At 43.1% G+C, this 26,106-nt stretch overlaps 1 protein-coding gene across 2 annotated transcripts in view; it reads right to left on the bottom strand.

Annotated features, from left to right (window-relative positions):
- LOC115148597 (transmembrane protein 132E) overlaps positions 1 to 26,106 on the bottom strand; it is a 363,759-nt gene that overhangs the window by 87,395 nt on the left and 250,258 nt on the right. The window contains exons 1-2 of one of the 2 annotated variants that reach the window (XM_029690638.1): positions 21,034 to 21,371; positions 19,528 to 20,461 (exon numbers count right to left, since the gene is read on the bottom strand). In XM_029690638.1, coding sequence (XP_029546498.1) covers positions 19,528 to 20,461; positions 21,034 to 21,112 — 1,013 coding nt within the window. In that variant the 5' untranslated portion in view covers positions 21,113 to 21,371. Of the gene's footprint in view, positions 1 to 19,527; positions 20,462 to 21,033; positions 21,372 to 26,106 lie in introns of those variants that run through there. The other variant, XM_029690639.1, reaches the window with a different exon arrangement.

Genomic DNA, 26,106 nt, shown 5'->3' with positions numbered 1-26,106 from the left:
CACTAAACAAACTTCAGTTAGTGCTAAATACGGCTGCTAGAATCCTGACTAGAACCAAAAAATTTGATCATATTACTCCAGTGCTAGCCTCCCTACACTGGCTTCCTGTTAAGGCAAGGGCTGATTTCAAGGTTTTACTGCTAACCTACAAAGCATTACATGGGCTTGCTCCTACCTATCTTTCCGATTTGCTCCTGCCGTACATACCTACACGTACGCTACCGTCACAAGACGCAGGCCTCCTAATTGTCCCTAGAATTTCTAAGCAAACGGCTGGAGGTAGGGCTTTCTCCTATAGAGCTCAATTTTTATGGAATAGTCTGCCTACCCATGTGAGAGACGCAGACTCAGTCTCAACCTTTATGTCTTTACTGAAGACTTATCTCTTCAGTAGGTCCTATGATTAAGTATAGTCTGGCCCAGGAGTGTGAAGGTGAACGGAAAGGCTGGAGCAACGAACCGCCCTTGCTGTCTCTGCCTTGCCGGTTCCCCTCTTTCCACTGGGATTCTCTGCCTCTAACCCTATTACAGGGGCTGAGTCACTGGCTTACTGGTGTTCTTCCATACCGTCCATGGGAGGGGTGCGTCACTTGAGTGGGTTGAGTCACTGACGTGGTCTTCCTGTCTGGGTTGGCGCCCCCCCTTGGGTTGTGCCATGGCGGAGATCTTTGTGGGCTATACTCGGCCTTGTCTTAGGACGGTAAGTTGGTGGTTGTAGACATCCCTCTAGTGGTGTGGGGGCTGTGCTTTGGCAAAGTGGGTGGGGTTATATCCTGCCTGTTTGGCCCTGTCCGGGGGTATCATCGGATGGGGCCACAGTGTCTTCTGATCCCTCCTGTCTCAGCCTCCAGTATTTATGCTGCAGTAGGGGGGCTAGGGTCAGTCTGTTACATCTGGAGTATTTCTCTTGTCTTATCCGGTGTCCTGTGTGAATTTAAATATGCTCTCTCTAATTCTCTCTTTCTCTTTCTCTCGGAGGACCTGAGCCCTAGGACCATGCCTCAGGACTACCTGGCATGATGACTCCTTGCTGTCCCCAGTCTACCTGGCCATGCTGCTGCTCCAGTTTCAACTGTTCTGCCTGCGGCTACGGAACCCTGACCTGTTCACCGGACGTGCTTGTTGCACCCTCGACAACTACTATGATTATTATTATTTGACCATGCTGGTCATTTATGAACATTTGAACATCTTGACCATGTTCTGTTATAATATCCACCCGGCACAGCCAGAAGAGGACTGGCCACCCCTCATAGCCTGGTTCCTCTCTAGGTTCTTCCTAGGTTTTTGGCGTTTCTAGGGAGTTTTTCCTATGGAGTTTTTCCTAGCCACCGTGCTTCTTTCACATGCATTGCTTGCTGTTTGGGGTTTTAGGCTGGGTTTCTGTACAGCACTTTGAGATTTCAGCTGATGTACGAAGGGCTATATACACTGCTCAAAAAAATAAAGGGAACACTTAAACAACACAATGTAACTCCAAGTCAATCACACTTCTGTGAAATCAAACTGTCCACTTAGGAAGCAACATTGATTGACAATAAACTTCACATGCTGTTGTGCAAATGGAATAGACAACAGGTGGAAATTATAGGCAATTAGCAAGACACCCCCAATAAAGGAGTGGTTCGGCAGGTGGTGACCACAGACCACTTCTCAGTTCTTATGCTTCCTGGCTGATGTTTTGGTCACTTTTGAATGCTGGCGGTGCTTTCACTCTAGTGGTAGCATGAGACGAAGTCTACAACCCACACAAGTGGCTCAGGTAGTGCAGCTCATCAAGGATGGCACATCAATGCGAGCTGTGGCAAGAAGGTTTGCTGTGTCTGTCAGCGTAGTGTCCAGAGCATGGAGGCGCTACCAGGAGACAGGCCAGTACATCAGGAGACGTGGAGGAGGCCGTAGGAGGGCAACAACCCAGCAGCAGGACCGCTACCTCCACCTTTGTGCAAGGAGCAGCAGGAGGAGCAATGCCAGAGCCCTGCTAAATGACCTCCAGCAGGCCACAAATGTGCATGTGTCTGCTCAAACGGTCAGAAACAGACTCCATGAGGGTGGTATGAGGGCCCGACGTCCACAGGAGGGGGTTGTGCTTACAGCCCAACACCGTGCAGGATGTTTGGCATTTGCCAGAGAACACCAAGATTGGCAAATTCACCACTGGCGCCCTGTGCTCTTCACAGATGAAGCAGGTTCACACTGAGCACATCTGACAGACGTGACAGAGTCTGGAGACGCCGTGGAGAACGTTCTGCTGCCTGCAACATCCTCCAGCATGACCGGTTTGGCGGTGGGTCAGTCATGGTGTGGGGTGGCATTTCTTTGGGGGGCCGCACAGCCCTCGTTGTGCTCGCCAGAGGTAGCCTGACTGCCATTAGGTACCGAGATGAGATCCTCAGACCCCTTGTGAGACCATATGCTGGTGCGGTTGGCCCTGGGTTCCTCCTAATGCAAGACAATGCTAGACCTCATATGGCTGGAGTGTGTCAGCAGTTCCTGCAAGAGGAAGGCATTGATGCTATGGACTGGCCCGCCCGTTCCCCAGACCTGAATTCAATTGAGCACATCTGGGACATCATGTCTCGCTCCATCCACCAACGCCACGTTGCACCACAGACTGTCCAGGAGTTGGCGGATGCTTTAGTCCAGGTCTGGGAGGAGATCCCTCAGGAGACCATCCGCCACCTCATCAGGAGCATGCCCAGGCGTTGTAGGGAGGTCATACAGGCACGTGGAGGCCACACACACTACTGAGCCTCATTTTGACTTGTTTTAAGGACATTACATCAAAGTTGGATCAGCCTGTAGTGTGGTTTTCCACTTTAATTTTGAGTGTGACTCCAAATCCAGACCTCCATGGGTTGATAAATTGGATTTCCATTGATTATTTTTGCGTGATTTTGTTGTCAGCTCATTCAACTATGTAAAGAAAAAAGATTATTTCATTCATTCAGATCTAGGATGTGTTATTTTAGTGTTCCCTTTATTTTTTGGAGCAGTATAAATACATTTGATTTGATTTTGATTGGATTTGTTGTATTGGATTTGCCCCAAACATAACACTTTGTATTCAGGACAAAAAAGTGAATTGCTTTGCCACATTTAGTGCCTTGTTGCAAACAGGATACATGTTTTAGAATATTTTATTCTGTCCAGGCTTCCTTCTTTTCACTCTGTCAATTAGGTTTGCATTGTGGAGTAACTACAATCTTTTTGATGCATCCTGCATCTCAGCCATTAAACTCTGTAACCTTTTAAAAGTCACCATTGGCCTCATGGTGAAATCCCTGAGTAGTTTCTTTCCTCTCTGGCAATTGAGTTGCCAGACCCCTGTATCTTTGTAGTAACTGGGTGTATTGATACACCATCCAAAGTGTAATTAATAACTTCACCATGCTCAAAGAGATATTCAATGTCTGCTTTTTTTTACCCATCTACCAATAGGTCCTCTTTGCAAGTCATTAGAAAACCTCCCTGGTCTTTGCGGTTGAATCTGTGTTTGAAATTCACTGCTCGACTGAGGGACCTTACAGATAATTGTATGTGTGGGGTACAGAGATGAGACAGTGTTCAACATGATTTTTGAAAGACTATTGTTATTTGTCCATGCAACTTATGTGACTTGTTAAGCAAATGTTTAGTCTGGAACTTATTTAGACTTGCCATAACAAAGGGGTTGAATACTTATTGACTCAAGACATTTCAGCTTTTCATTTCCTATTAATTTGTAAACATTTTGAAAAACATAATTCCACTTTGACATTATGGGTATTTTGTGTAGGCCAGTGACAAAACATCTCAATTTAAGACATTTTAATATTCAGGCTGTAACACAACAAAATCTGAAATACGTCTATATGAATACTTTTTGAAGGCACTGTATAGGAAGTCCACAAGATTATAAACTGTATATAAGTGCCATTGTATTCTATCATATGACACTTGACTTGGGCGTTATGAATACGATGGACTGTGAATTCAATGTCTATCACCACCAAAGAACGTGGACTGCTCACCCAGTGATCCCAAAAAAAGCAGGCTAGCAAAAACCACATCGCCACAAGGGAGTTGGAATTTAAACCGGAGTCGATCCAAAAAACATGTGACAGATTCAGCAACTGGGCATATTCCGCAGATTATGCCACCGCAACAAGATTAAAATACAACTCATACATTTACAAGCATTAACTTCCCTTAAAACCCTCCGCTCAGCCATCTGTTATAGATACGTACCAGCACACAATACTCTTGTCCGTATTTCTTTCCCTTTTGGCCAACTTTCTTCCATTACCATTTCCGTGTGTTAGATCATTTATTTATGTACTCATTTCCCTTCATGCCTCATAATGGCGCGGAAACACAGCCAATATGCAATTATCCCTGGCACGGAACGGCATGGCACAGCACAGACTGAGTGCAGTCCTCAAACCAGCTTTAACACCACCAGCCTACGCAGTATGCACTCCCTCTGCCCATATGATTTCATGCTAGGACTTAAATCAACACAAACGGGTGAAATTCTGTGAGGCGTGAACAGTGAATTCCCAGCAGGACAGATGTTGGCAAGTCATGGGGACACTGGGATGGGTTGGTATTGCCAAACATATCAACATCGCTGACATTAAGGTGCCAGTTTCCCATACCCATATTAAGTCTAGTCCTGAACTAAAAGAACATTGCGATTTTCCATTGAGCATGTTTTTTAGTCCAGGACTAGGCTTACATATACATTTCTTTAAGGATAAATTAGTTAACATATTGTCATGTTTTTTTATTTTATTATTCATTTTTTAATTAACAAAAATTAACCAAAAAAATTAACAAAAAAAAAAGATATGACAATATGTTAACTAATTTATCCTTAAAATAATGTATTCATACATAGTATAAATGTTTTATATTTGTGTCCATATTGTCCATGAGTTTCTAGTAGATAGACCATATGGTTTAAGAGAAAATAGCCTAATTAACAAAAAACATCTAATCAACAATTACATTATTTTCAATTAACTCTGCAACTCTTCCAACAATTGACTTTTTTCACAACTGCCACCAGTTTGACACCAACACATTGACAAAAAAGACAATGAAATTGTAAAATAAATACTATTGTGTGTGTAAAAAACTAAGGTGTGTAAGGGCTGTTGTCGGAAGAAGACCAAGGTGCAGCGGAGTTAGTGTTCATCATTGAATATTTAATTGAACAACGTGAACACTATACAAAAACGAAAAAACTGACAGCCAAACAGTCCTGTCAGGTGCAAAACACTAACAGAAACAATTACCCACAAAACCCAAAGGAAAAACATGCTCCTTATGTGTGACTCCCAATCAGCAACAACGAGCTTCAGCTGTGCCTGATTGGGAGCCACACACAGTCCAAAACAAAGAAATACAAAAACATAGAAAAAGGAACATAGAACCCACCCAATGTAACACCCTGGCCTAACCAAAATAAAGAACAAAAACCCCTCTCTATGGCCAGGGCGTTACAAGGTGATGGTTTATATTCAGGATAATGTTTTACTGCTTTGTCATTCAATTTTTTATTTAAAAATAATATTATTTAATTATTTCACATGTACTAAACAAAAATAGAAATGCAACATGCAACAATTTCAAAGATTTTACTGAGTTACAGTTCACATAAGGAAATCAGTCAATTGAAATAAATTCATTAGGCCCTAATCTATGGACTTCACATGACTGGGAATACAGATATGCATCTGTTGGTCACAGATATCATAAAAAGGGACGTATATCAGAAAACCAGTTAGTATTTGGTGTGACCATTTATCTCATGCAGTGCGACACCTCCTTCGCATAGAGCTGATCAGGCTGTTGATTGTGGCCTGTGGAATGTTGTCTCACTCTTCTTCAATGGCTGTGCGAAGCTGCTGGATATTAGCGGGAACTGGAACACAGTGTCAATCCAGAGCATCCCAAACATGCTCAATGGGTGACATGTCTGTGAGTATGCAGGCCATGGAAGAACTGGGACATTTTCAGCTTCCGGGAATTGTGTACAGATCTTTGCGATATGTGGCCATGCATTATCATCCTGAAACATGAGGTGATGGCAGCGGATGAATGTCACGTCAATGGGCCTCAGGATCTTGTCAGGGTATCTCTGTGCATTCAAATTGCCATCAATAAAATGCAATTGTGTTTGTTGTCCGTAGCTTATGCCTGTTCATACCATAACCCCACCGCAAACCATAGGGGCTCTCTGTTTACAACTTTGACATCAACAAACCACTTGCACACACAACGCCATACACGTTGTGAGGTCAATTGGCCAAATTCTCTAAAACAACGTTGGAGGTGGCTTATGGTAGAGAAATTAACATTAAATTCTCTGGCAACAGCTCTGGTGGACATTACTGTAGTCAGCATGCCAATTTCACACTCCCTCAAAACTTGAGACATCTGTGGCATTGTGTTGTGTGAAAAACTGCACATTTTAGAGTGGCCTTTTATTGTGCCCAGCACAAGGTGCACCTATGTCTTGATATGCCACACCCAGGGATGCAAACTGGTGAGGGCCCAAAAAGGTGACACTTTTTTTGTTGTTGAACTGAAACATGCAATATATCCCTGCTTGAGGGAAATACAGGTTTTAACTAATTAAACAACAAAGAATATGATCTACATGATCAGTCTCTGTGTGTAAAATAAAAGGTGGTTATGTGAACCTAACTCACAGCTACAATTTTTTAAAGAAAGCAATCCAATGTTATTTGTTGCCTAGACTTTACTGCAAATGACACTCAAGTCTTGAGAAAAAACAATACACTAATATTGCAGTTAGCCATGACAGCTGTTATAATAGAACGCTTGTGAAATAGAATGAAACAAACAGGCATTCTATTTTTGCTCTATTATTTTGGCCACTATAGTAGATGTCGATAAAGGCTACATGTGTGCAAAAATAACATTCACGAGTAAAAAATGTAATAATCCACCCTCACTCACGTGTTACTGTCAAGTTCAACACAACAAAAACAATATATTTGGGCTACACTGCACATGATTACATTGTACACTGTCTGCCTGTGGACATCTATTCTACAATGTGCCAACAGAGCATGATACCCTTTGTTGATACCCTTTGCCCAGCTCCAGCTACACTTGATCCCTGAATCCACTTGTTTAACAAGCAACGCCTCATTTTCCCCGAATTCTGAAAATTAACCACATACAGTTGAGGGAAAACATTAGTACACAGATAGTGCTGTAGCGACGACCAGTGTTAGCGGGGTCCGACATGCCAATCAACCTGCTATCTGCCAATCACAGGAATGCCTGGAATGTTCTGATGCCGGGCATCCTGGTGGTTGGCTGAGTGGCGTGGAGGGGGGTTGGGCAGGGGGATGGAGCATTGGAAGTTAAGACCAGGTTGAGCCATTGTTCTTTCTCTTACGTCTGGCCTTCACAAGAGAAGGTCACGGTTGGTTTGTTGGGTATCTTTCATTTGTTTGGCGTGGGCTACGGCCAAACAGTAGCCTGTGTAAAGTTGGGTTAATAAACTGTCAATTCGTAAACTCAACCCTCTGTCTGGACAATTGTTCCTTTATGATCTAGTCAGGCCATTACAGTACTCTAGTTAGTTCGTTAACATTTCACACAGATTGCCAGGGTCCAGTAAGCAACTAACGCGTTATAACTTGAGGAACGGCAAGGAGCCGTATACCAGTTAATACTATAGAGAATGGTTAGGTTACTGAAGCTAGCTAACGTTAACTGTCTGACCTTATTAGCCAGCTAATTGTCACACCATAAACTCAATTATTTTATCAGTTAAATTGGCCCAACATTTCTCTGGCTAGCTAACGGATAATTCGATCCAGTACTGTAGCAAGATAATTAACAATGCTAACAAAACTTGTTTTTTGGTTACAGCTCATGAAGTACGCTTCATCACCTTCTCACCTACGACGCTCAGGGGGCACGCTGCTGTAGCTGGTAAACTGCCATCCCCCCTCTGCTCTTACCAGAGCGCGCGCTGATGCTATAACTAGCACATTGGTTGTCTCTTCTCTCTTCAGTCGCGTGCTGCATTCTGTTGTTATGTGAACGATTGGCTGAGCCTTGGAGACAGTCAGTATTGCTCCAAACGCGCATCACTCGTTCGCATACAGCCAGTACTGATATAAAGCCCCACATTTTTTCATCGGATCTACACGAATCACGTAGGTCACCTATTTTGGATTCAAAACGGCGAATTCTGCCGAAAGGACTCGTTTGCATCCCTGCACACCTATCAGGTGGATGGATTATATTGGCAAATGATAAATGCTCACTAACGAGGATGTAAACAAACTTGTGCACAAAATTTAGAGAAATACGCATTTTGTGTGTATGGAAAATATCTGGTATATTTTATTTCAGCTCTTTAAACATGGGACCAACACTTTACATGTTGTGTTTATATTTTTGACAAGGCCACACAGAGAGCCAGAGATAATTACAGACACCTGTGATAATCTGAAGTACCCAAAAGGGCCACTCGATGTATTGTGATAGATTACATAAAATCCTTGAAAGATACCAACATTCTGATAGTTTCAAATGTTTCCAGTAATATACCCTCATTTTGCAAACCTACCCGTGTCAAAGAGACCCCTCCAGAGTTCATACATCATTACAATCAAACATTGTGGTGGGAAAAAGTCAGACTTCTCCAACACTCCCTTTGAAAACATCTCAGCTATCCAAATCACTCCCTGGGGCAGCACTGTGTACATTATTACAGGAAGACGCCTTCCTTGGGAGCCTCCGCCTGTCAAATGTGAGTTGTCAAAAAACCTGACCAATTTCTGCCTGTTTTGTGACAAGATGAAAGGGAGGACAGGTAAATAGAGAGGGCCTGCAGTAGAAAATGCAGCTCTTATCTGTGCCTTGTCTAAACCCCTGAAGCGCCTTGGACAACCAGGGGGAACTCGCTGCTGCAGATCTAATAGAACAGATGTCATAGAATGGGACATACAGTACATTGACTGAGTAATACTGTAACACTCATTTTCTGTAATGCAAAACCACTCGGAGGGATAGACGTCTGTCTGTTCAGAGCGAATAGATTGCCTAAATATATTGCATTGTTCTGGCTGTGCTTAAGTTACCCATGATATCATCAGTCATGCACGTACAGGCACGCACACACACGTACACACACTCAATCGTAAATCATGTCATCTCATTCCCTCAATTACCAGAGATTGACAATAACCTATGGTGATCACCCTATAAAGAAATAAATTGAAAGAACAAGGTGAAGGGGAAAATAAAAATGTTAAGTACAAATGTGACCTTGGTCATTTGAACACAAAAATCACTCTTGAATATGATTCAACCCAGTGATTGTAGAAATGCGGCCCCCATAACCCTATAATATGCATGTGATTTCAACCAATGACACCTGTATGTAAACCAATGACAATTCTTTGCTCCACATTGGACCAAATCATCCAAGGATGGAAAGCCTGTGCTAGGTTTTACTCTTTTGTTAAATGTCAAACTTACACCCAGCCCCTAATCCCTAGGCATTCCTTCAGACTTAAATGGGACAAAAAGGTTTGAGCAATGTGGTAACAATTCCACCAAGCCTATCAGAAGGTAAGGTGAAGCAATAATCAAACGACTTTAAACATGTCCAATCCTTTCAGATCTGAAGTAATGCCAAAGGGGTAGGGGCTAAGGGTCAATTTGAAATTCAGCATCTATTGCCTTACATCACTTGTGTGCATCAAAATTATGGAAACTTTAAGTCATACAGAAAAGATAAGAAATTCTGCACATCGCAACTCAGTGAAACCGTTGACATTGACATCTAGAAAGGCTAGTGGTCGGTAGGACTGATATAGATAAAAACAGGGAATAAAATGCTTCTCTCCAAAGAGAAGACACGATGGTCTACTACTAAATGCAAAAAAATACTTCAAGCAAGAAACTGCCTCAGGCTTAAAACCTTAGTTTGGGATAAGTCTACTTTCAGGTTGACTTGCATAAATAGTGGTCACATGGGCAAAGCTGTAGTATGTGAACAGTTATGTGCTTCTGTCCTCCACACTAAAACACCAAGTTCAAAGCGGAGGCCATTTAATTTAACATCTGTCACATACATCTTGTTTTTAGGTTTTATGTGTCCAAGGCCCATACGAATTAGATATCCACTCACATTGTGCAATGGTAAATGGCATTCTTGACACTTTTTTTCCCCTTGATGGAACATAAATGACTGAATGAGTGAGAGTGTGTGGCTACTACTTTACAGGTAGCTCTCTCATTGAGCAGATAAAGAATAAAAAACGGGGGGAGAGGACAGAGGATAATAAACAGGAAACCATAATCTAGAGAGGGTCAATCAAACAAAGTCAGAGTAGAGGCAGAAGAGGATTTGAGAGGCTACAGGACAACATGTCTCTCCTGGCCCCTATCAGAGATGACCGCTGATAGGCGCCGGGGCTCAATGTCACCTGATGTGGGCTGACAAGGCACTAGTGGCAGGACGTCACTCATCCTGAGTCATCCAATCAGTGCTCAGCTCACTCCGTACCGAGCAGACCTGACATTACCCATCAACGACATGGGAACAAGACTAGAGGGACTGGGACGAGGACACATGGCAGAGCATAGGGCCACTGGGCAGCAGGAAACAGAATCCCGGGTCAGGAAGTAGCCATTTTCCTAGATAGTGGCAACAAAAACTGTAGGGCATAAAAATAAACTAAAAAAATATATGTTTTATTGTCACATACACCAGATGGGTGCAGTGAAATGTGTTGTTTTACAGGGTCAGCCATAGTAGTACGGCGCCCCTGGAGCAAATTAGGGTTAAGTGCCTTGCTCAAGGGCACATAAACATATTTTCTGTGGCAGGTAATCTTGTGGGCTCGGTTATTTGAACCAGCGAGCTTTCGGTTATTGGCCCAAACGCTCTAACTGCTAGGCTAACTGCCACCCCATGCTGGCCACTGTAGCTAACGTAACTCTATAACCTTTCACGTCAAGCTCACATAAGCTCTCATTTGTTACTAAGGCACTTGGATATATACAGTGTACATGTTAGGTCAATATGTACCTATAAGGCAGCATTTTACTTACAGTTCATTGAAATGTAATGTCATCATCAAATAAACTGTATGTTAACATACGTACATGGTAATAATTCCAATGCATCATAAATGGAGCCACAGAATGAAATGTTTTCATTCCCTCATCTGTTTATTCACTACCCAAAATAGAGGCGGACTCCTCAATCTCATCAAAAACACAGAACAGACTCTTGCCGCAAACTATGCATGTAATTAATTGTAGCTTTCCTGGGTGATGATAACCATCACAGAGACACGCTGGGTATGATTAATACTGCCATGCACTGCATTTTTATTATTTCCATGGTAACAGAACATTAAAGGCCTAGCTACATAAGCCCTCCCCACCAACACATACAAACGCACACACACACACACAAACGTTTGTTACAATGGGAATCAGGGGGAAAAATGGGAACCGGGGGAAAGAATGGACATTTCCAAGAGTTCGGATGAGGGGAGGGAGGGATAGAGGAGGTAGACTTCTGCTGAGTTCAATTCATAAAGACTTTCCTCATGACGTCTTTAATAATATTTTTAAGGTGGAGATAACAGTCTGAGCGGGACAGATTTGTTGGTACCGTGGCCGCCCGTCGACATCCCACCTGCTCCCCTCAGATCTCATCCAGCTCCTGCCCGCAATCCCGCAATGTTATAATTACACATCTTAAAAACCACCATCTTATGCATTATACTGTGCAATGAATCCATGATTTCATAAGACATTTGCTGTTTGGAATAAAGTCATTTTATTAAAACAAACTCCAGTGTAAACAAACTAATTTGAAGCAGCCCAGACAAAAAGTCCCTGCAAGACCGAATACAATTATGGGGGGAATTAGGAACTTTCCAATTCCAAAATCATCTCAACTCGAACTGTTAGTAAGATAAAGGAAAGGCAACAAATAGGCTAGACTGACTAGTGCCCAATTATAAGCCATTATTTCATTGCCTTTAGAAAATGATGAACAACATAGGCTACTTTCCCATGAGAACTGCAAGCTGACAATTGCTTTTATAATTCATCACAAGTGGCCACAAACTCAATCACATCAGATAATTGTTTTTGCCACCACAACTGTTTGAAGCCGTCGCGCAAGCTGTTTGTGTAACATGCGCCCCAGTTAGAGGTGGGCAGAGGAGAGGGACACAAGATTCATGTGATATAAAAGTGATTTTATAACAATTCACAGTGCATTTAAAACAGCAATATGACCATTATGAAATATTTTGCGGGACTAAAATAATATTTTCTCCACGAATTTGACCGCCCGCCCGCAGCATGAACCATTCAGGCTGCGCAGCACACTTCTCTGTCGGGTCCGACACGTAATGCAGGGCTCCAGCTGGAGACACCTCAACAGTTGGCTTCCAGCCCTGTTTCATTCACGCCCCATTTAGTCACCTGGCTCAGGGTCTCTCTGGATATATTTTCCCTCTATCACCTATTTTTATTCTTCTACACTCTATCCCCAGAGAGACAGAAATACAACACTGTGTCCTGGATACAAAAAAAGATGAAGTATAATTCTTAGATAACCTCTCTAGGGTAGGTGGCACCAAATCGTCCCACCTACGTAACAGCCAGTGGAATCCTGTGGCGCATTATTCAAATACCTTAGAAATGCTATTACTTCAATTTCTCAAACATATGACTATTTTACAGCATTTTAAAGACAAGACTCTCGTTAATCTAACCACACTGTCCGATTTCAAAAAGGCTTTACAATGAAAGCAAAACATTAGATTATGTCAGCAGAGTACCCAGCCAGAAATAATCAGACACCCATTTTTCAAGCTAGCATATAATGTCACAAAAACCCAGAAGACAGCTAAATGCAGCACTAACCTTTGATGATCTTCATCAGATGACACACCTAGGACATTATGTTATACAATACATGCATGTTTTGTTCAATCAAGTTCATATTTATATCAAAAACCAGCTTTTTACATTAGCATGTGACGTTCAGAACTAGCATACCCCCCGCAAACTTCCGGCGAATTTACTAACAATTTACTAAATTACTCACGATAAATGTTCACAAAAAGCATAACAATTATTTTAAGAATTATAGATACAGAACTCTTCTATGCACTCGATATGTCCGATTTTAAAATAGCTTTTTGGTGAAAGCACATTTTGCAATATTCTAAGTAGATAGCCTGGCATCACAGGGCTAGCTATTTAGACACCCAGCAAGTTTAGCCTTCACCAAACTCCGATTTACTATTAGAAAAGTTTGATTACCTTTGGTGTTCTTCGTCAGAATGCACTCCCAGGACTTCTACTTCAATAACAAATGTTGGTTTGGTCCCAAATAATCCATAGTTATGTTCAAACAGCGGCGTTTTGTTCGTGCGTTCAATACACTATCCGAATGGTAAATAAGGGTTACGAGCACGGTGCATTTCGTGACAAAAAAATTCTAAATATTCCATTACCGTACTTCGAAGCATGTCAACCGCTGTTTAAAATCTATTTTTATGCAATTTTTCTCGTAAAAAAGCGATAATATTCCGACCGGGTATCTGCGTTTAGGTAAATAGACGAAAGAAAATAAAGCACAGGATCGACTCGTGCACGCGCCTAAGCCCATTATCCTCTTATCGGCCACTTGCCAAAAGCGCAAATGTGTTTCAGCCTGGGGCTGGAATGACATCATTCAGCTTTTTCCCGGGCTCTGAGAGCCTATGGGAGCCGTAGGAAGTGTCACGTTACAGCAAAGATCCTCAGTCTTCAATAAACAGAGACAAGAAGAACAAGATCTTGTCAGAGAGGGCACTTCCTTTAAGGAATCTTCTCAGGTTTTTGCCTGCCATATGAGTTCTGTTATACTCACAGACACCATTCAAACAGTTTTAGAAACTTTAGGGTGGTTTCTATCCAAAGCCAATAATTATATGCATATTCTAGTTACTGGGTAGGAGTAGTAACCAGATTAAATCGGGTACATTTTTTATCCGGCCGTGTAAATACTGCCCCCTAGCCCTAACAGGATAATCACTGAAATTGAAAGGAGGAGGGTCAACTATTAAATGAGAGGTGACATTTGAAAGTTATGTTTCTGAGGAAACCTAGTTTGCATTTCATGAAGACAATGGTGGTTAGAAATCAGTTCAGAGGTTGCAGGTTGCACAATAACGTGATGATGGTTGAAATATTAGACAAGCTAATATGGAATATTATGAAAGGTATTATGAAAACCTTTGAAACTTGAATCTGGTTGTCCATTTTGTTCCTCCAGGTTTTAACTATGAACCGAAACTTACACATTATGACTGTGTAAGGAAAGAAATAAAATGTTCTCGGCATATTCATCACTAAAGGGAATATAATTATAAAACCTACATATTATGAATGGTTGGGCCACAGACGAGGTCAAGTTATTATTAAATTCTTGAACTATCGATGACAACAACATTAGGGAGAGGGATTAGGCAGGACACATCTTGGAACAAAGTAATCCACATATTAGGTTATAGATCTCTCTGGGGACGGAGCATCTTCTTGGAACTGCTGTGATGGTCAGAAGTGAAATGCTTGGGGCTCTCCTCCTCAGAGTCTGGGCTTTATGAGAAATGGTCAGGTCTCAAGCCACACATTCAGTGTAGTGTGAGGAGAGCCTTGACCTTGTGAAAATACTTCTGTGAGGATAAGACAGCTCACAATCTATACCTTTATACACAAACTGAAACATATCAAGCATGCATGTATGGTAGTACGCACACACATCCCATGCCTGTCCGACACACACACGCATACATACACATGCACACACAGTAGTAGTAGTCTTTAATATTGAACTGGGGAGATAACACTAATGCACTATTCCTGCCTGCATACTGTAAATCCTAGCACTGCCTGTTCCTGTTCGCCTTAATGAGTTATTGAAGCATAATTAATTCACGGTGAATTCCTAAATTGAAGTCAGAGTTTCCATTACGATTAGGGAGCGCCGTGTTTAAGAAGAGTTTCGCCGTCATGCCTCAGATATCGCTTAATATCGGGCCGCTCCCCCTCCATCTCTCCTCATCTTCAAGAGAGTAGAAAAAGAAAGCACATTTTCTTGAGGCTTTCATGGATTTAAATAATAATTTATTTTGTCTGGGAACTCTAACCCTCTCATTATGTTGACGGAGAGGAAGAACAGTGAGAAACACAGGGATGAGGGAGAGGAGACATGCCTCGAATCCCCTAAGCTCTAATTCGACAAGAAGTGGGTCAGCTCATGAGGAATTTAATTTGAACAGATGTCAATTAATACCCATTATGCCTGCTCTTTCAGGAGGCTGCTGAATGATTTTCATCTCATGTTCTCGGAGCCGAGTCTTACATGAGAGATTCAAAAAGATTTTACATGATATAGTCTTCATTTCTCCACTGTGCAGGCTGAATTGATAGCGCTGGGAAATTAGGTAGCTAGGCCTCTCTGTTACAGGGTAAATGGAGTGTTCCGGTTCTCAACATCTAGGCGTGTTCAATAGAGAGATGTGCTTTATTCCCTTACAGAATGTTGAAAAACAGACACTTCAAAAAGTCTTGACGTTCAGGATTGTAGAGAACATCTCCCAGTTCTCTTTTAATTGCGTAAGCTCTGGCAATTATGTAAGAAAAATATTATGTTCAATACATTCAGGCACCACTTCAAAGGACTGAGATGAATAAAGTTGACTAAGTTCTTTAAATATACAGAACCAGTCAAAAGTTTGGACACACCTACTCATCAAAAGTTTTTCTTTATTTTTACTATTTTCTACATTGTAGAATAATAGCACAGACATTAAAAGGCAAAGCCGCCCGCACATCACTCAATGTTCCAATTCTTGCAAGACTGCACAAATATATGCATACTTGATCTGCGCAAACATGAGTGATGTGCGGGCGGCTCTCCTCGAAGAGAGAAGTTTATCCGGCTCAGTAAAGCGTCAAACCTAACAACTCACGCTGGGGCGACCATTAGAGATATTTGGAACTCACGTGAAAAGGTTGAACAAATAAAAATATATTTTATATTTCAGATTCTTCAAAGTAGCCACCCTTTGCCTTGATGACAGCTTTGCACACTCTTGGCATTCTCTCAACCAGCTTAATGATGTAGTCACCTGGAATGCATTTCAATTAACAGGTGCGCCCTGTTATAAGTTAATGTAAGGAATTTCTTTCCACCTTAATGCGTTTGAGATAATCAGTTGTGTTGTGACAAGGTAGGGGTGGTATACAGAAGATAGCCCTATTTGGTAAAATACCAAGTCTATATTATGGCAAGAACAACTCAAATAAGCAAAGAGAAACGACAGTCCATCATTGCTTTAAGACATGAAGGTAAGTCAATACGGAAAATGTCAAGAACTTTGAAAGTTTCTTCAAGAGCAGTCGCAAAAACCATCAAGCACTATGTTGAAACTGGCTCTCATGAGGACCGCCACAGGAAAGGAAGGACCCAGAGTTACCTCTGCTGCAGAGGATAAGTTCATTAGAGTTAACTGCGCCTCAGAAATTGCAGTCCAAATAAATGCTTCACAGAGTTCAAGTAACAGACACATCTCAACTGTTCAGAGGAGACTGTGTGAATTAGGCCTTCATGGTTGAATTGCTGCAAAGAAACCACTACTAAAGGACACCAATAAGAAGAAGAGACTTGCTTGGGCCCAGGACATTAGACTGGTGGAAATCTATCCTTTGGTCTGATAAGTCCAAATTTGAGATTTTTGGTTCCAACCGCTGTGTCTTTGTGAGACGCAGAGTAGGTGAAAGGAAGATCTCCACATGTGTAGTTCCCACCGTGAAGCATGGAGGAGGTGGTGTGATGGTGCTTTTCTAGTGACACTGTCGTGATTTATTTAGAATTCAAGGCACAATTAACCAGCATGGCTACCACAGCATTCTGCTACCACAGCATTGCGCTTAGTGGGACTATAATTTGTTTTTCAACAGGACAATGACCCAACACATCTCCAGGCCGTGTAATGTCTATTTCACCAAGAAGGAGTATGATGGAATTCTGCATCAGATGACCTGGCCTCCACAATCACCCGACCTCAACCCAATTGAGATGGTTTGGGATGAATTGGACCGCAGAGTGAAGGAAAAGCAGCCAACAAGTGCTCAGCATATGTGGGAACTCTGGTTGAGAGAATGCCAAGAGTGTGCAAAGCTGTCACAGAGGCAAAGGGTGGCTACTTTGAAGAATCTAAAATATATTTTGTGACAACACTGAAGAAATGACACTTTGTTACAATGTAAAGTAGTGAGTGTACAGCTTGTATAACAGTGTAAATTTTCTGTCCCCTCAAAATAACACAACACACAGCCATTAATGTCTAAACCGCTGGCAACAAAAGTGAGTACACCCCTAAGAGAAAATATCCAAATTGGGCCCAAAGTGTCAATATTTTGTGTGGCCACCATAATTTTTCAGCACTGCCTTAACCCTCTTGGGCATGGAGTTCACCAGAGCTTCACGGGTTGCCACTGGAGTCCTCTTCCACTCCTCCATGACGACATCACAGAGCTGGTGGATGTTAGAGACCTTGCACTCCTCCACCTTCCGTTTGAGGATGTCCCACAGATGCTCAATAGGGTTTAGGTCTGGAGACATGCTTGGCCAGTCCATCACCTTTACCCTCAGCTTCTTTAGCAAGGCAGTGGTCGTCTTGGAGGTGTGTTTGGGGTCGTTATCATGTTGGAATACTGCCCTGCGGCCAATCTTCGAAGGGAGGGGATCATGCTCTGCTTCAGTATGTCACAGTACATGTTGGCATTCATGGTTCCCTCAATGAACTGTAGCTCCCCAGTGCCAGCAGCACTCATGCAGCCCCAGACCATGACACTCCCACCATCATACTTGACTGTAGGCAAGACACACGTGTCTTTGTACTCCTCACCTGGTTGCCGCCACACACGCTTGACACCATCTGAACCAAATAAGTTTATCTTGGTCTCATCAGACCACAGGACATGGTTCCAGTAATCCATGTCCTTAGTCTGCTTGTCTTCAGCAAACTGTTTATGGGCTTTCTTGTGCATCATCTTTAGAAGAGGCTTCCTTCTGGGACGACAGCCATGCAGACCAATTTGATGCAGTGTGCGGCGTATGGTCTGAGCACTGACAGGCTGACCCCCCACCCCTTCAACCTCTGCAGCAATGCTGGCAGCACTTATACGTCTATTTCCCAAAGACAACCTCTGGATATGACGCTGAGCACGTGCACTCAACTTCTTTGGTCGACCATGGCGAGGCCTGTTCTGAGTGGAACCTGTCCTGTTAAACCGCAGTATGGTCTTGGCCACCGTGCTGCAGCTCAGTTTCAGGGTCTTGGCAATCTTCTTATAGCCCAGGCCATCTTTATGTAGAACAACAATTCTTTTTTTCAGATCCTCAGAGAGTTCTTTGCCATGAGGTGCTATGTTGAACTTCCAGTGACCAGTCAGTATGAGGGAGTGTGAGAGCGATGACACCAAATTTAACACACCTGCTCTCCATTCACCCCTGAGACCTTGTAACACTTACGAGTCACATGACACCGGGGAGGGAAAATGGCTAATTGGGCCCAATTTGGACATTTTCAGTTAGGGGTGTACTCACTTTTGTTGCCAGCGGTTTAGACATTAATGGCTGTGTGTTGTGTTATTTTGAGGGGGCAGCAAAGTTACACTGTTATACAAGCTGTACACTCAATTCTTTACATTGTAGCAAAGTGTAATTTCTTCAGTGTTGTCACATGAAAAGATATACTCAAATATTTTCAAAAATGTGAGGGGTGTAATCACTTTTGTATATATATATATATATATATATATATATATATATATATATATATATATATATATCACATATCACTCCATACCTTGGTAATTGCCACAAGAACATGTAAGGCAGTAAGTAACGCATTGGCCATTAGAGATGCCCAGTTACTTTTGATGATATATCATATCGCTTTCACAATATCACATTATTTTTGAGCTAGTTGGCTGTACCTGCACAAACTACAGTATTAATCCTTAAAGCTTGTTCTCCATCTTCTTTATAAATAGGGAGCCAATTTGTTTTCAGTACTTTTATTTCCAATACTGATCAAAACTCATTTTCTCATGACTCTCTCGTCACTCTGCAGCAGACATATGGTGAGCAATATGTTTGGAACATCGAATCGCAAATCACAGTATCAATACATATAGAATTGTGAAAATCGCATACATATCATACCTAAGTATCGTGGTAATAACATATCGCGAGGTTCCTGGCAAATCCCAGCCCTATTGACAATATTTCCTTCTGAAAGCACACTCTCCAATTCATTGCGTCCTCAACTGTTTTGGAGAAGGTCCAAGGTTCCTTTCCTCTGACCTTCTCCCCTAAATCATTTTGAGAAGAAGGCTAGGAAAGAAGGTGTGATGCATCCAGGAAAGATTAATTGAGAAAGAGACACTTACTTGAGGGTGAACTGCTCCACTGTGGAATTGGGCACCAGGTAGAGGAAGATGTTGAGGGTCTCTCCTGGCTTCAGCGACTTCTCAGGCAACCTCAGGAACATGTTCTTATCCAGCTGCTTGTCCACCACCAGCTGCTTCTGGCTGGAATGGTACAGGCTGATGCTACCAATGCGGAGGAGGGGGTGCTGAGAGGGAGGCTCGCCCCGTGATCCTCCTCTGCGGCCTGAGCTCTCGCCGCACTCCCCTCCGCTATCCGGGTCATGGAGGGTGTAGTACAGCTCGGCCTGGAGGGACTCCCCACTCAGCTCCAGGACTAGACTGTCGCTGGAGCTTTTCCTGCGGCCCAGGGGGGCCACATTGGTGTTGAACCAGGTGGGGGGCAACTCCAGCTGGGCCAAGCACTGGGCAAGGTTCCCCCGGAGGCGGCACGACGTCTTGATCTCGCGCACATCCCGGAAGCCGTGGAGCCTGACGCAGGGCAGCTTGTCCTGGACCTTGAAGTCATCCCAGTCGCGGCCGGCGATGTAGAAGAGCACCTGGACCATGGGGTTGCTAGATAACACCCTCGACTGGACGATGAAGGCCCGGACCTTCCAGTTGACCGTTAGCCGCCCGAGGATGTCCAGAGGGCTGGAGGGCTGGAGGAGGTCCTTGGACAGGCTCTGGTCCTGGGTGAACGGGCCGAAGGTTATGTTAACGGCGGGAAACTCCTTGGTCTGGAAGACCACAAAGCTCTCGGAACGCTGGAGAGGGTGTTTGTTGGCGGGGCTACTGCTGCTTTGGCCCGAGGACCTGGTCTCTCGCAGGAAGAAGGCCAGCTGGGCGTTGGAAAGCTTGAAGTTGGCGGGAAGGTAGATGTCCGGAGGGGTGGGGGTGACTGCCGAAGAGCTCAGGAGAGCATCTGAGCTAGTCGGGGATACTTTACCTGCAAATGCTGAACACAGAGAGATAGAAAGAGAGAGAGTAAAAGGTTAGAATCTTTACAATGCAACATATATTTTCCCTTTTTGCAAATTTCACCTGCTCTTCACATGAAATTGCCACAGATAACAACAATTATCTGATAAAGAGACAGTATATGTCAAGTGGCTTGCAGGCAGATTGCCCATTGTGTCCAATGAAACGGGTTGTATAAGTAAACAAGCTGCATGACACTGATTTTATCATACCTGATGTTCACAAGATAAACAGCTCAACACCACACTCTCAATCGATTGTTCCTCGAGTTCAATAACACACCAATAGTCAGTTTTAAAATTGACAGAGAAGCTAACAAATGGACAAAACACACAAGCTTTCAAAACAACAAGATATTTGACAAAATGTAAAAGAGAAATAGGGAGATACTTTAGGACAGAATAAAGTGGGAACAAACACTCAAACGTGTTATCTAATGACAAACTCTGGTAAAAGAGAACCAATAAAAACATGTACCCTCAAGCTATAAAATACAATCTGCTCAGACATAGGACACAGTCATAAAGAAACAGCATTGATGTTACATACTTATCAATAGTACCAAGAACATGAAATAAATGTGCCAAATCCTTTCCAGACAGACCAAATCAGAGATTAAAAGTCCCATATTCCAAATCTCCTGGCATTGAAAGTATATGTCCTCGAATAGCCCTTCAAAAGAGTATATCCAATCATCAGTAGAGAGTTTGCAGTCACCAAGTTAACAGATTGCCAGTAAAAAAAACTCCACGTTTCTCTCATAAATCTCCTCAGATATTCGCAGTACTTGAACAGATTCCTGGTGGTTCCCTTGCTTGCGCTGCAGCACACAGCTGTGGGGGATCTACAGAAGTTCTTGAACTTGTGCTTATATTCCCTTTGGTGCAGTCGTGGTCCACAGCATAGACCCACAGAAGCTCTTTGAATCCAGTCCACACATGTAGCTCCACTCTGGCAGCTGTCCCTGATAGACCAAACCCCTCTTCGCAAGCCCGGGTTTAATACTGTAGACAAAGCCTTGACACCGCCCTGTCTCGCCACACCTAGCCTCAGTCTATAATCAACATTTGAGCTCCCAGACAGCGCTAAGACACACAGGCCTCAAAGGACTCTTGCACCACACACACACTCGTAAAAAAAAATACTGTTCAGCTCGATTCATCCTCTCCCACTGGACATGTTCAGGAAGAGGCTTTCGTGTTTGTGTGAGACAGAGTGTGTGAGTGAATGAGTGTCTATGTGTGTTGGACGGGAGGGGTGGGAATGGGGGAGGGATGTACTACTTGAATGCATTCAGGCAAAGAAAGTGAGCGGGAGAGAGAGAGAGAGGGGGGGATTAGGTAAAGATCATAGATGAATTAGCTCTGCCTGTCCCCTCTTCTTCTGCCACGGCCCCCCGAGAAAGATAATGAGGATGGGGAGGGTTGGGGGTGGGGGACTGACTACTTCTGCCCCCCAAGTGCCTGGAATTCCTACAATAAAAGAGAAAGGAATTCTTGGATGTGTGTGTGGTCCAAGCCTACGCTCAGCATCACGCTCAACAGGAGGTCGAAAAGATGAAGGGGCCTGTTGTTCATTCCACCAGGAACCGTTTCACTTATTTCCACAACAAGAACATAAACAGAACAATTCTCATCTCGTAATGAGATCGATGTTCTTGAACACTTTTTATCAGTTCTTGTCAGTCATGTACCCGATTTTCGGCTGATTCTGCGTATCTGCTTGAGTAGCCTCTGCCGAGTTCCCAACAACCAATGTTCTGATATTCAGGGCTAATGGAAAGAGAGCCCATGATTCGACTTCCGCTTATGGACGTTAACAAGGCGACACTACATTTTAACTCTCCCTCCACATTTATTGGACTAGTTGAACAGTATTCCCACTACAGTTTTTTTTTCTTCTCGTCAACACCATTATGTAGAGGGTCTAATTTCAGGCATTTATTTTACGCCTGCAACATTAGTTTACTGCTTGAGGAACATGAGTACATTTCTGCCGAGTGGTCTGAACCATATGGTGTGCTCCTGCAGTGTGGTTAGACTCTGGCAGTCTGAGGGCCAGGCAATGAAGTACCTCTTAAGGGGTCTGACATGATACTCTCAGCTCTGCAGAGCAGCGCCGTTCCATTACGAGACCACATTAGCTACTTGAGAGTCTCTTCATCCCTTTCTAAGCACGCATAATGCACACAACTGATTGCTCTTGTTTAGTTCCCCCTCCCTCCTTCTGTGTACTCCAGCCCGATGCACGGGCTGATTGAGGGGGCATGATTTACGGGCCCAAATTGTAGGGGGTGCTCCTCCTCTCACTTTTCCTTTGCTGCTGTGTCAAAGTGGGGTCGGGGTGGATGGGGGCGCAGATGGGGCTTACAACAGGAAACCTGATAAACCCCCCCCCCATTTGGCTTCCTATTAGACATAAGGGCCAAATTGATTGGCTTCTCTTCCTGTTGCATGCTCCGTTACATGATACCCATCTGTTGGGTGGGGGATATCAATGCGTAGCTAGCATCACCTCAGGGCTCTTTCCATCTATCAGGTCGCTTTCCCTGATGGGGATTAATGAAAATGTCTGACCACAATTGGATGTTGAGGTTGGGGCTATTTCATTACCATTTAGAGCCAATCCGCAGTTTACGAAACATGACGATAAGGAGCGCAACGCAGTACGTGAATGTCATTTTTCATCACAAAATGGGTGGTTCCTTGTAGTACGCAGGCCTGCCTACGGCGCAATGCAATGCAATTTCCTCAGCATTTTTTTTAATGGAGCATATTATTCCTTGCACGACGGTGGGGGCAGTGGTGTGTAGATAATGAGGCTGTATTTTACCACAAACTCGCTTGGTTAAAATGGAACCAGAAAATTATATTTTGTTCCTTTCTTTTTTGGCACAAAGTCGTTTCACAAAAATAATGAACTCTACATCGATCACTTTAAACTGATGTAAAAACCAGTGTTGCTATAAATCTGTGAAAACTAAAGTGATGGGCTCGGTTTCCCAAAAGAGTTAAATCGCCGAGCTGTGTGCCAAAACCATTGTTACTAAAGTTGCACTTGAAAACGCTTGTTATTTACCGATGTGGAAGACAGTGCCGATGGACATGGCCCGCCTTGTTTCAGGCTCCTAAGCAACTTTGCAGTATTTTTTTTTTGTGTGTGTTATTTCTCACATTATTAGCCCAGAACATTCTTTGCATTATTACAAACAGGCAGAAATAACTTTTGGATATCAGAGAGGTAACTCATCAGCATTATAACTTTCCTGAATTGGATCCTTTCTTCGTACCTTTCAAGGTGATTTAACTTATCCCAGAGGCTGCTACAACACACCGCCGGCAGAGAAGAGGTATTCGTTGTGGACTTTTAGTCCAACTCAGGAGGCATGCACACCATCTACTGCTTTTGAGTATTTTACTTGCTAATGTTCAGTCCCTGGACAATAAAGTAGACTAGCTCAGGGCAAAGATCTCCTTCCAGAGAGGCATCAGGGACAGTAACATACTCTGTTTCACGGAATCATGGCTCTCTCCGAATATACTGTCCCTGTCCATACAGCCAGCTGGGTCCCAGACGGCATCGCTAACCGCGTCCTCAGAGCATGCACAGACCAGCTGGCTGGAGTGTTTACAGACATATTCAACATCTTCCTATGCCAGTCTGCTTCCCTCACTTAATTCAATATGTCCACCATTGTTCCTGTAACCAAGAAAGCGATTGTAACTGAAGAAATGACTATCGCCCCGTGGCACTCACTTATGTCATCATGATGTGCTTTGAGCAGCTAGTTAAGGATCATATCACCTCCACCTTACCCGACACCCTAGACCCAATGCAATTCACATACCACCCCAATAGATCTATGGATGATGCAATCGCCATAGCACTGCACACTGCCCTATCACATCTGGACAAGAAGAATACTTACAGTTGAAGTCGGAAGTTTACATATACCTTAGCCAAATACATTTAAACCCAGTTTTTCACAATTCCTGACATTTAATCCAAGTAAAAATGTCCTGTCTTAGGTCAGTTAGGATCGCCACTTTATTTGAAGAATGTGAAATGTCAGAATAATAGTTGAGAGAATGATTTATTTCAGCTTTTATTTCTTTCATCACATTCCCAGTGGGTAATAACTTTACATACACTCAATTAGTATTTGGCAGCATTGCCTTTAAATTGTTGAACTTTGGTCAAATGTTTCGGGTAGCCTTTCACAAGTTTCCCACAATAAGTTGGGTGAATTTTGGCACATTCCGCCTGACAGAGCTGGTGTAACTGAGTCAGGTTTGTAAGCCTCCTTGCTCGCACATGCTGTTTCAGTTATGCCCACAAATGTTCTATAGGATCGAGGTCAGGGCTTTGTGATGGCCACTCCAATACCTTGAATTTGTTGTCCTTAAGCCATTTTGCCACAACTTTGGAAGTATGCTTGGGGTCATTGTACATTTGGAAGACCCATTTGCGACCAAGCTTTAACTTCCCGACTGATGTCTTGAGATGTTGCTTAAATATATCCACATAATTTTCCTACCTCATGATGCCATCTATTTTGTGAAATGCACCAGTCCCTCCTGCAGCAAAGCACCCCGACAACATGATGCTGCCCCCCCCCCCCAAGGTTGGCATGGTGTTCTTCGGCTTGCAAGCCTCCCCCTTTTCCTCCAAACATAACGATGGTCATTATGGCCAAAGAGTTCTATTTTTGTTTCATCTGACCAGAGGACATTTCTCCAAAAAGTACGATCTTTGTCCCCATGTACAGTTGCAAACCGTAGTATGGCTTTTTATGGCGGTTTTGGAGCAGTGGCTTCTTCCTTGCTGAGCGGCCTTTCAGGTGATGTCGATATAGGACTCGTTTTACTGTGGATATAGACACTTTTGTATCTGTTTCCTCCAGCATCTTCACAAGGTCCTTTGCTGTTGTTCTGGGATTGATTTGCACTTTTCGCACCAAAGTACGTTCATCTCTAGGAGACAGATGTTCATCTGTTTGGACAGATGAACGTGGTACCTTCAGGCATTTGGAAATTGCTCCCAAGGATGAACCAGACTTGTGGAGGTGTACAATTTTTTTCTGAGGTCTTGGCTGATTTCTTTTGATTTTCCAATGATGTCAAGCAAAGAGGCACTGAGTTTGAAGGTAGGCCTTGAATTACATCCACAGGTACACCTCCAATTGACTCAACTTATGCCAATTAGCCTATCAGAACCTTCTAAAGCCATGACATCATTTTCTGGAATTTTCAAAGCTGTTTAAAGGCACAGTCAACTTATTGTATGTAAACTTCTAACCCACTGGAATTGTGAAATAATCTGTCTGTAAACAATTGTTGGAAAAATTACTTGTGTCATGCACAAAGTAGATGTCCTAAACGACTTGCCAAAACTATAGTTTGTTAACAAGAAATTTGTGGAGTGGTTGAAAGATTAGTTTTAATGATTCCATCCTAAGTGTATGTAAACTTCTGACTTCAACTGTAGCTAAGTGATGAACCATCATCCCAACTCATGAAGTTACTACCCTGCATGAATCTGTGGGTAGCTAATCAACCAGGTTCAATGTTAGCTAGCTAACATTAGGCTATAACTAGGCAAGCAAATGGCTCTGAGATACGA

This window comes from Salmo trutta, chromosome 15 (assembly GCF_901001165.1).
Source record: "Salmo trutta chromosome 15, fSalTru1.1, whole genome shotgun sequence".
NCBI classification, from domain to species: domain Eukaryota; kingdom Metazoa; phylum Chordata; class Actinopteri; order Salmoniformes; family Salmonidae; genus Salmo; species Salmo trutta.
The sequence above is the reverse complement of the archived record's forward strand: the minus strand, read 5'-3'. Positions and strand labels throughout refer to the sequence as shown.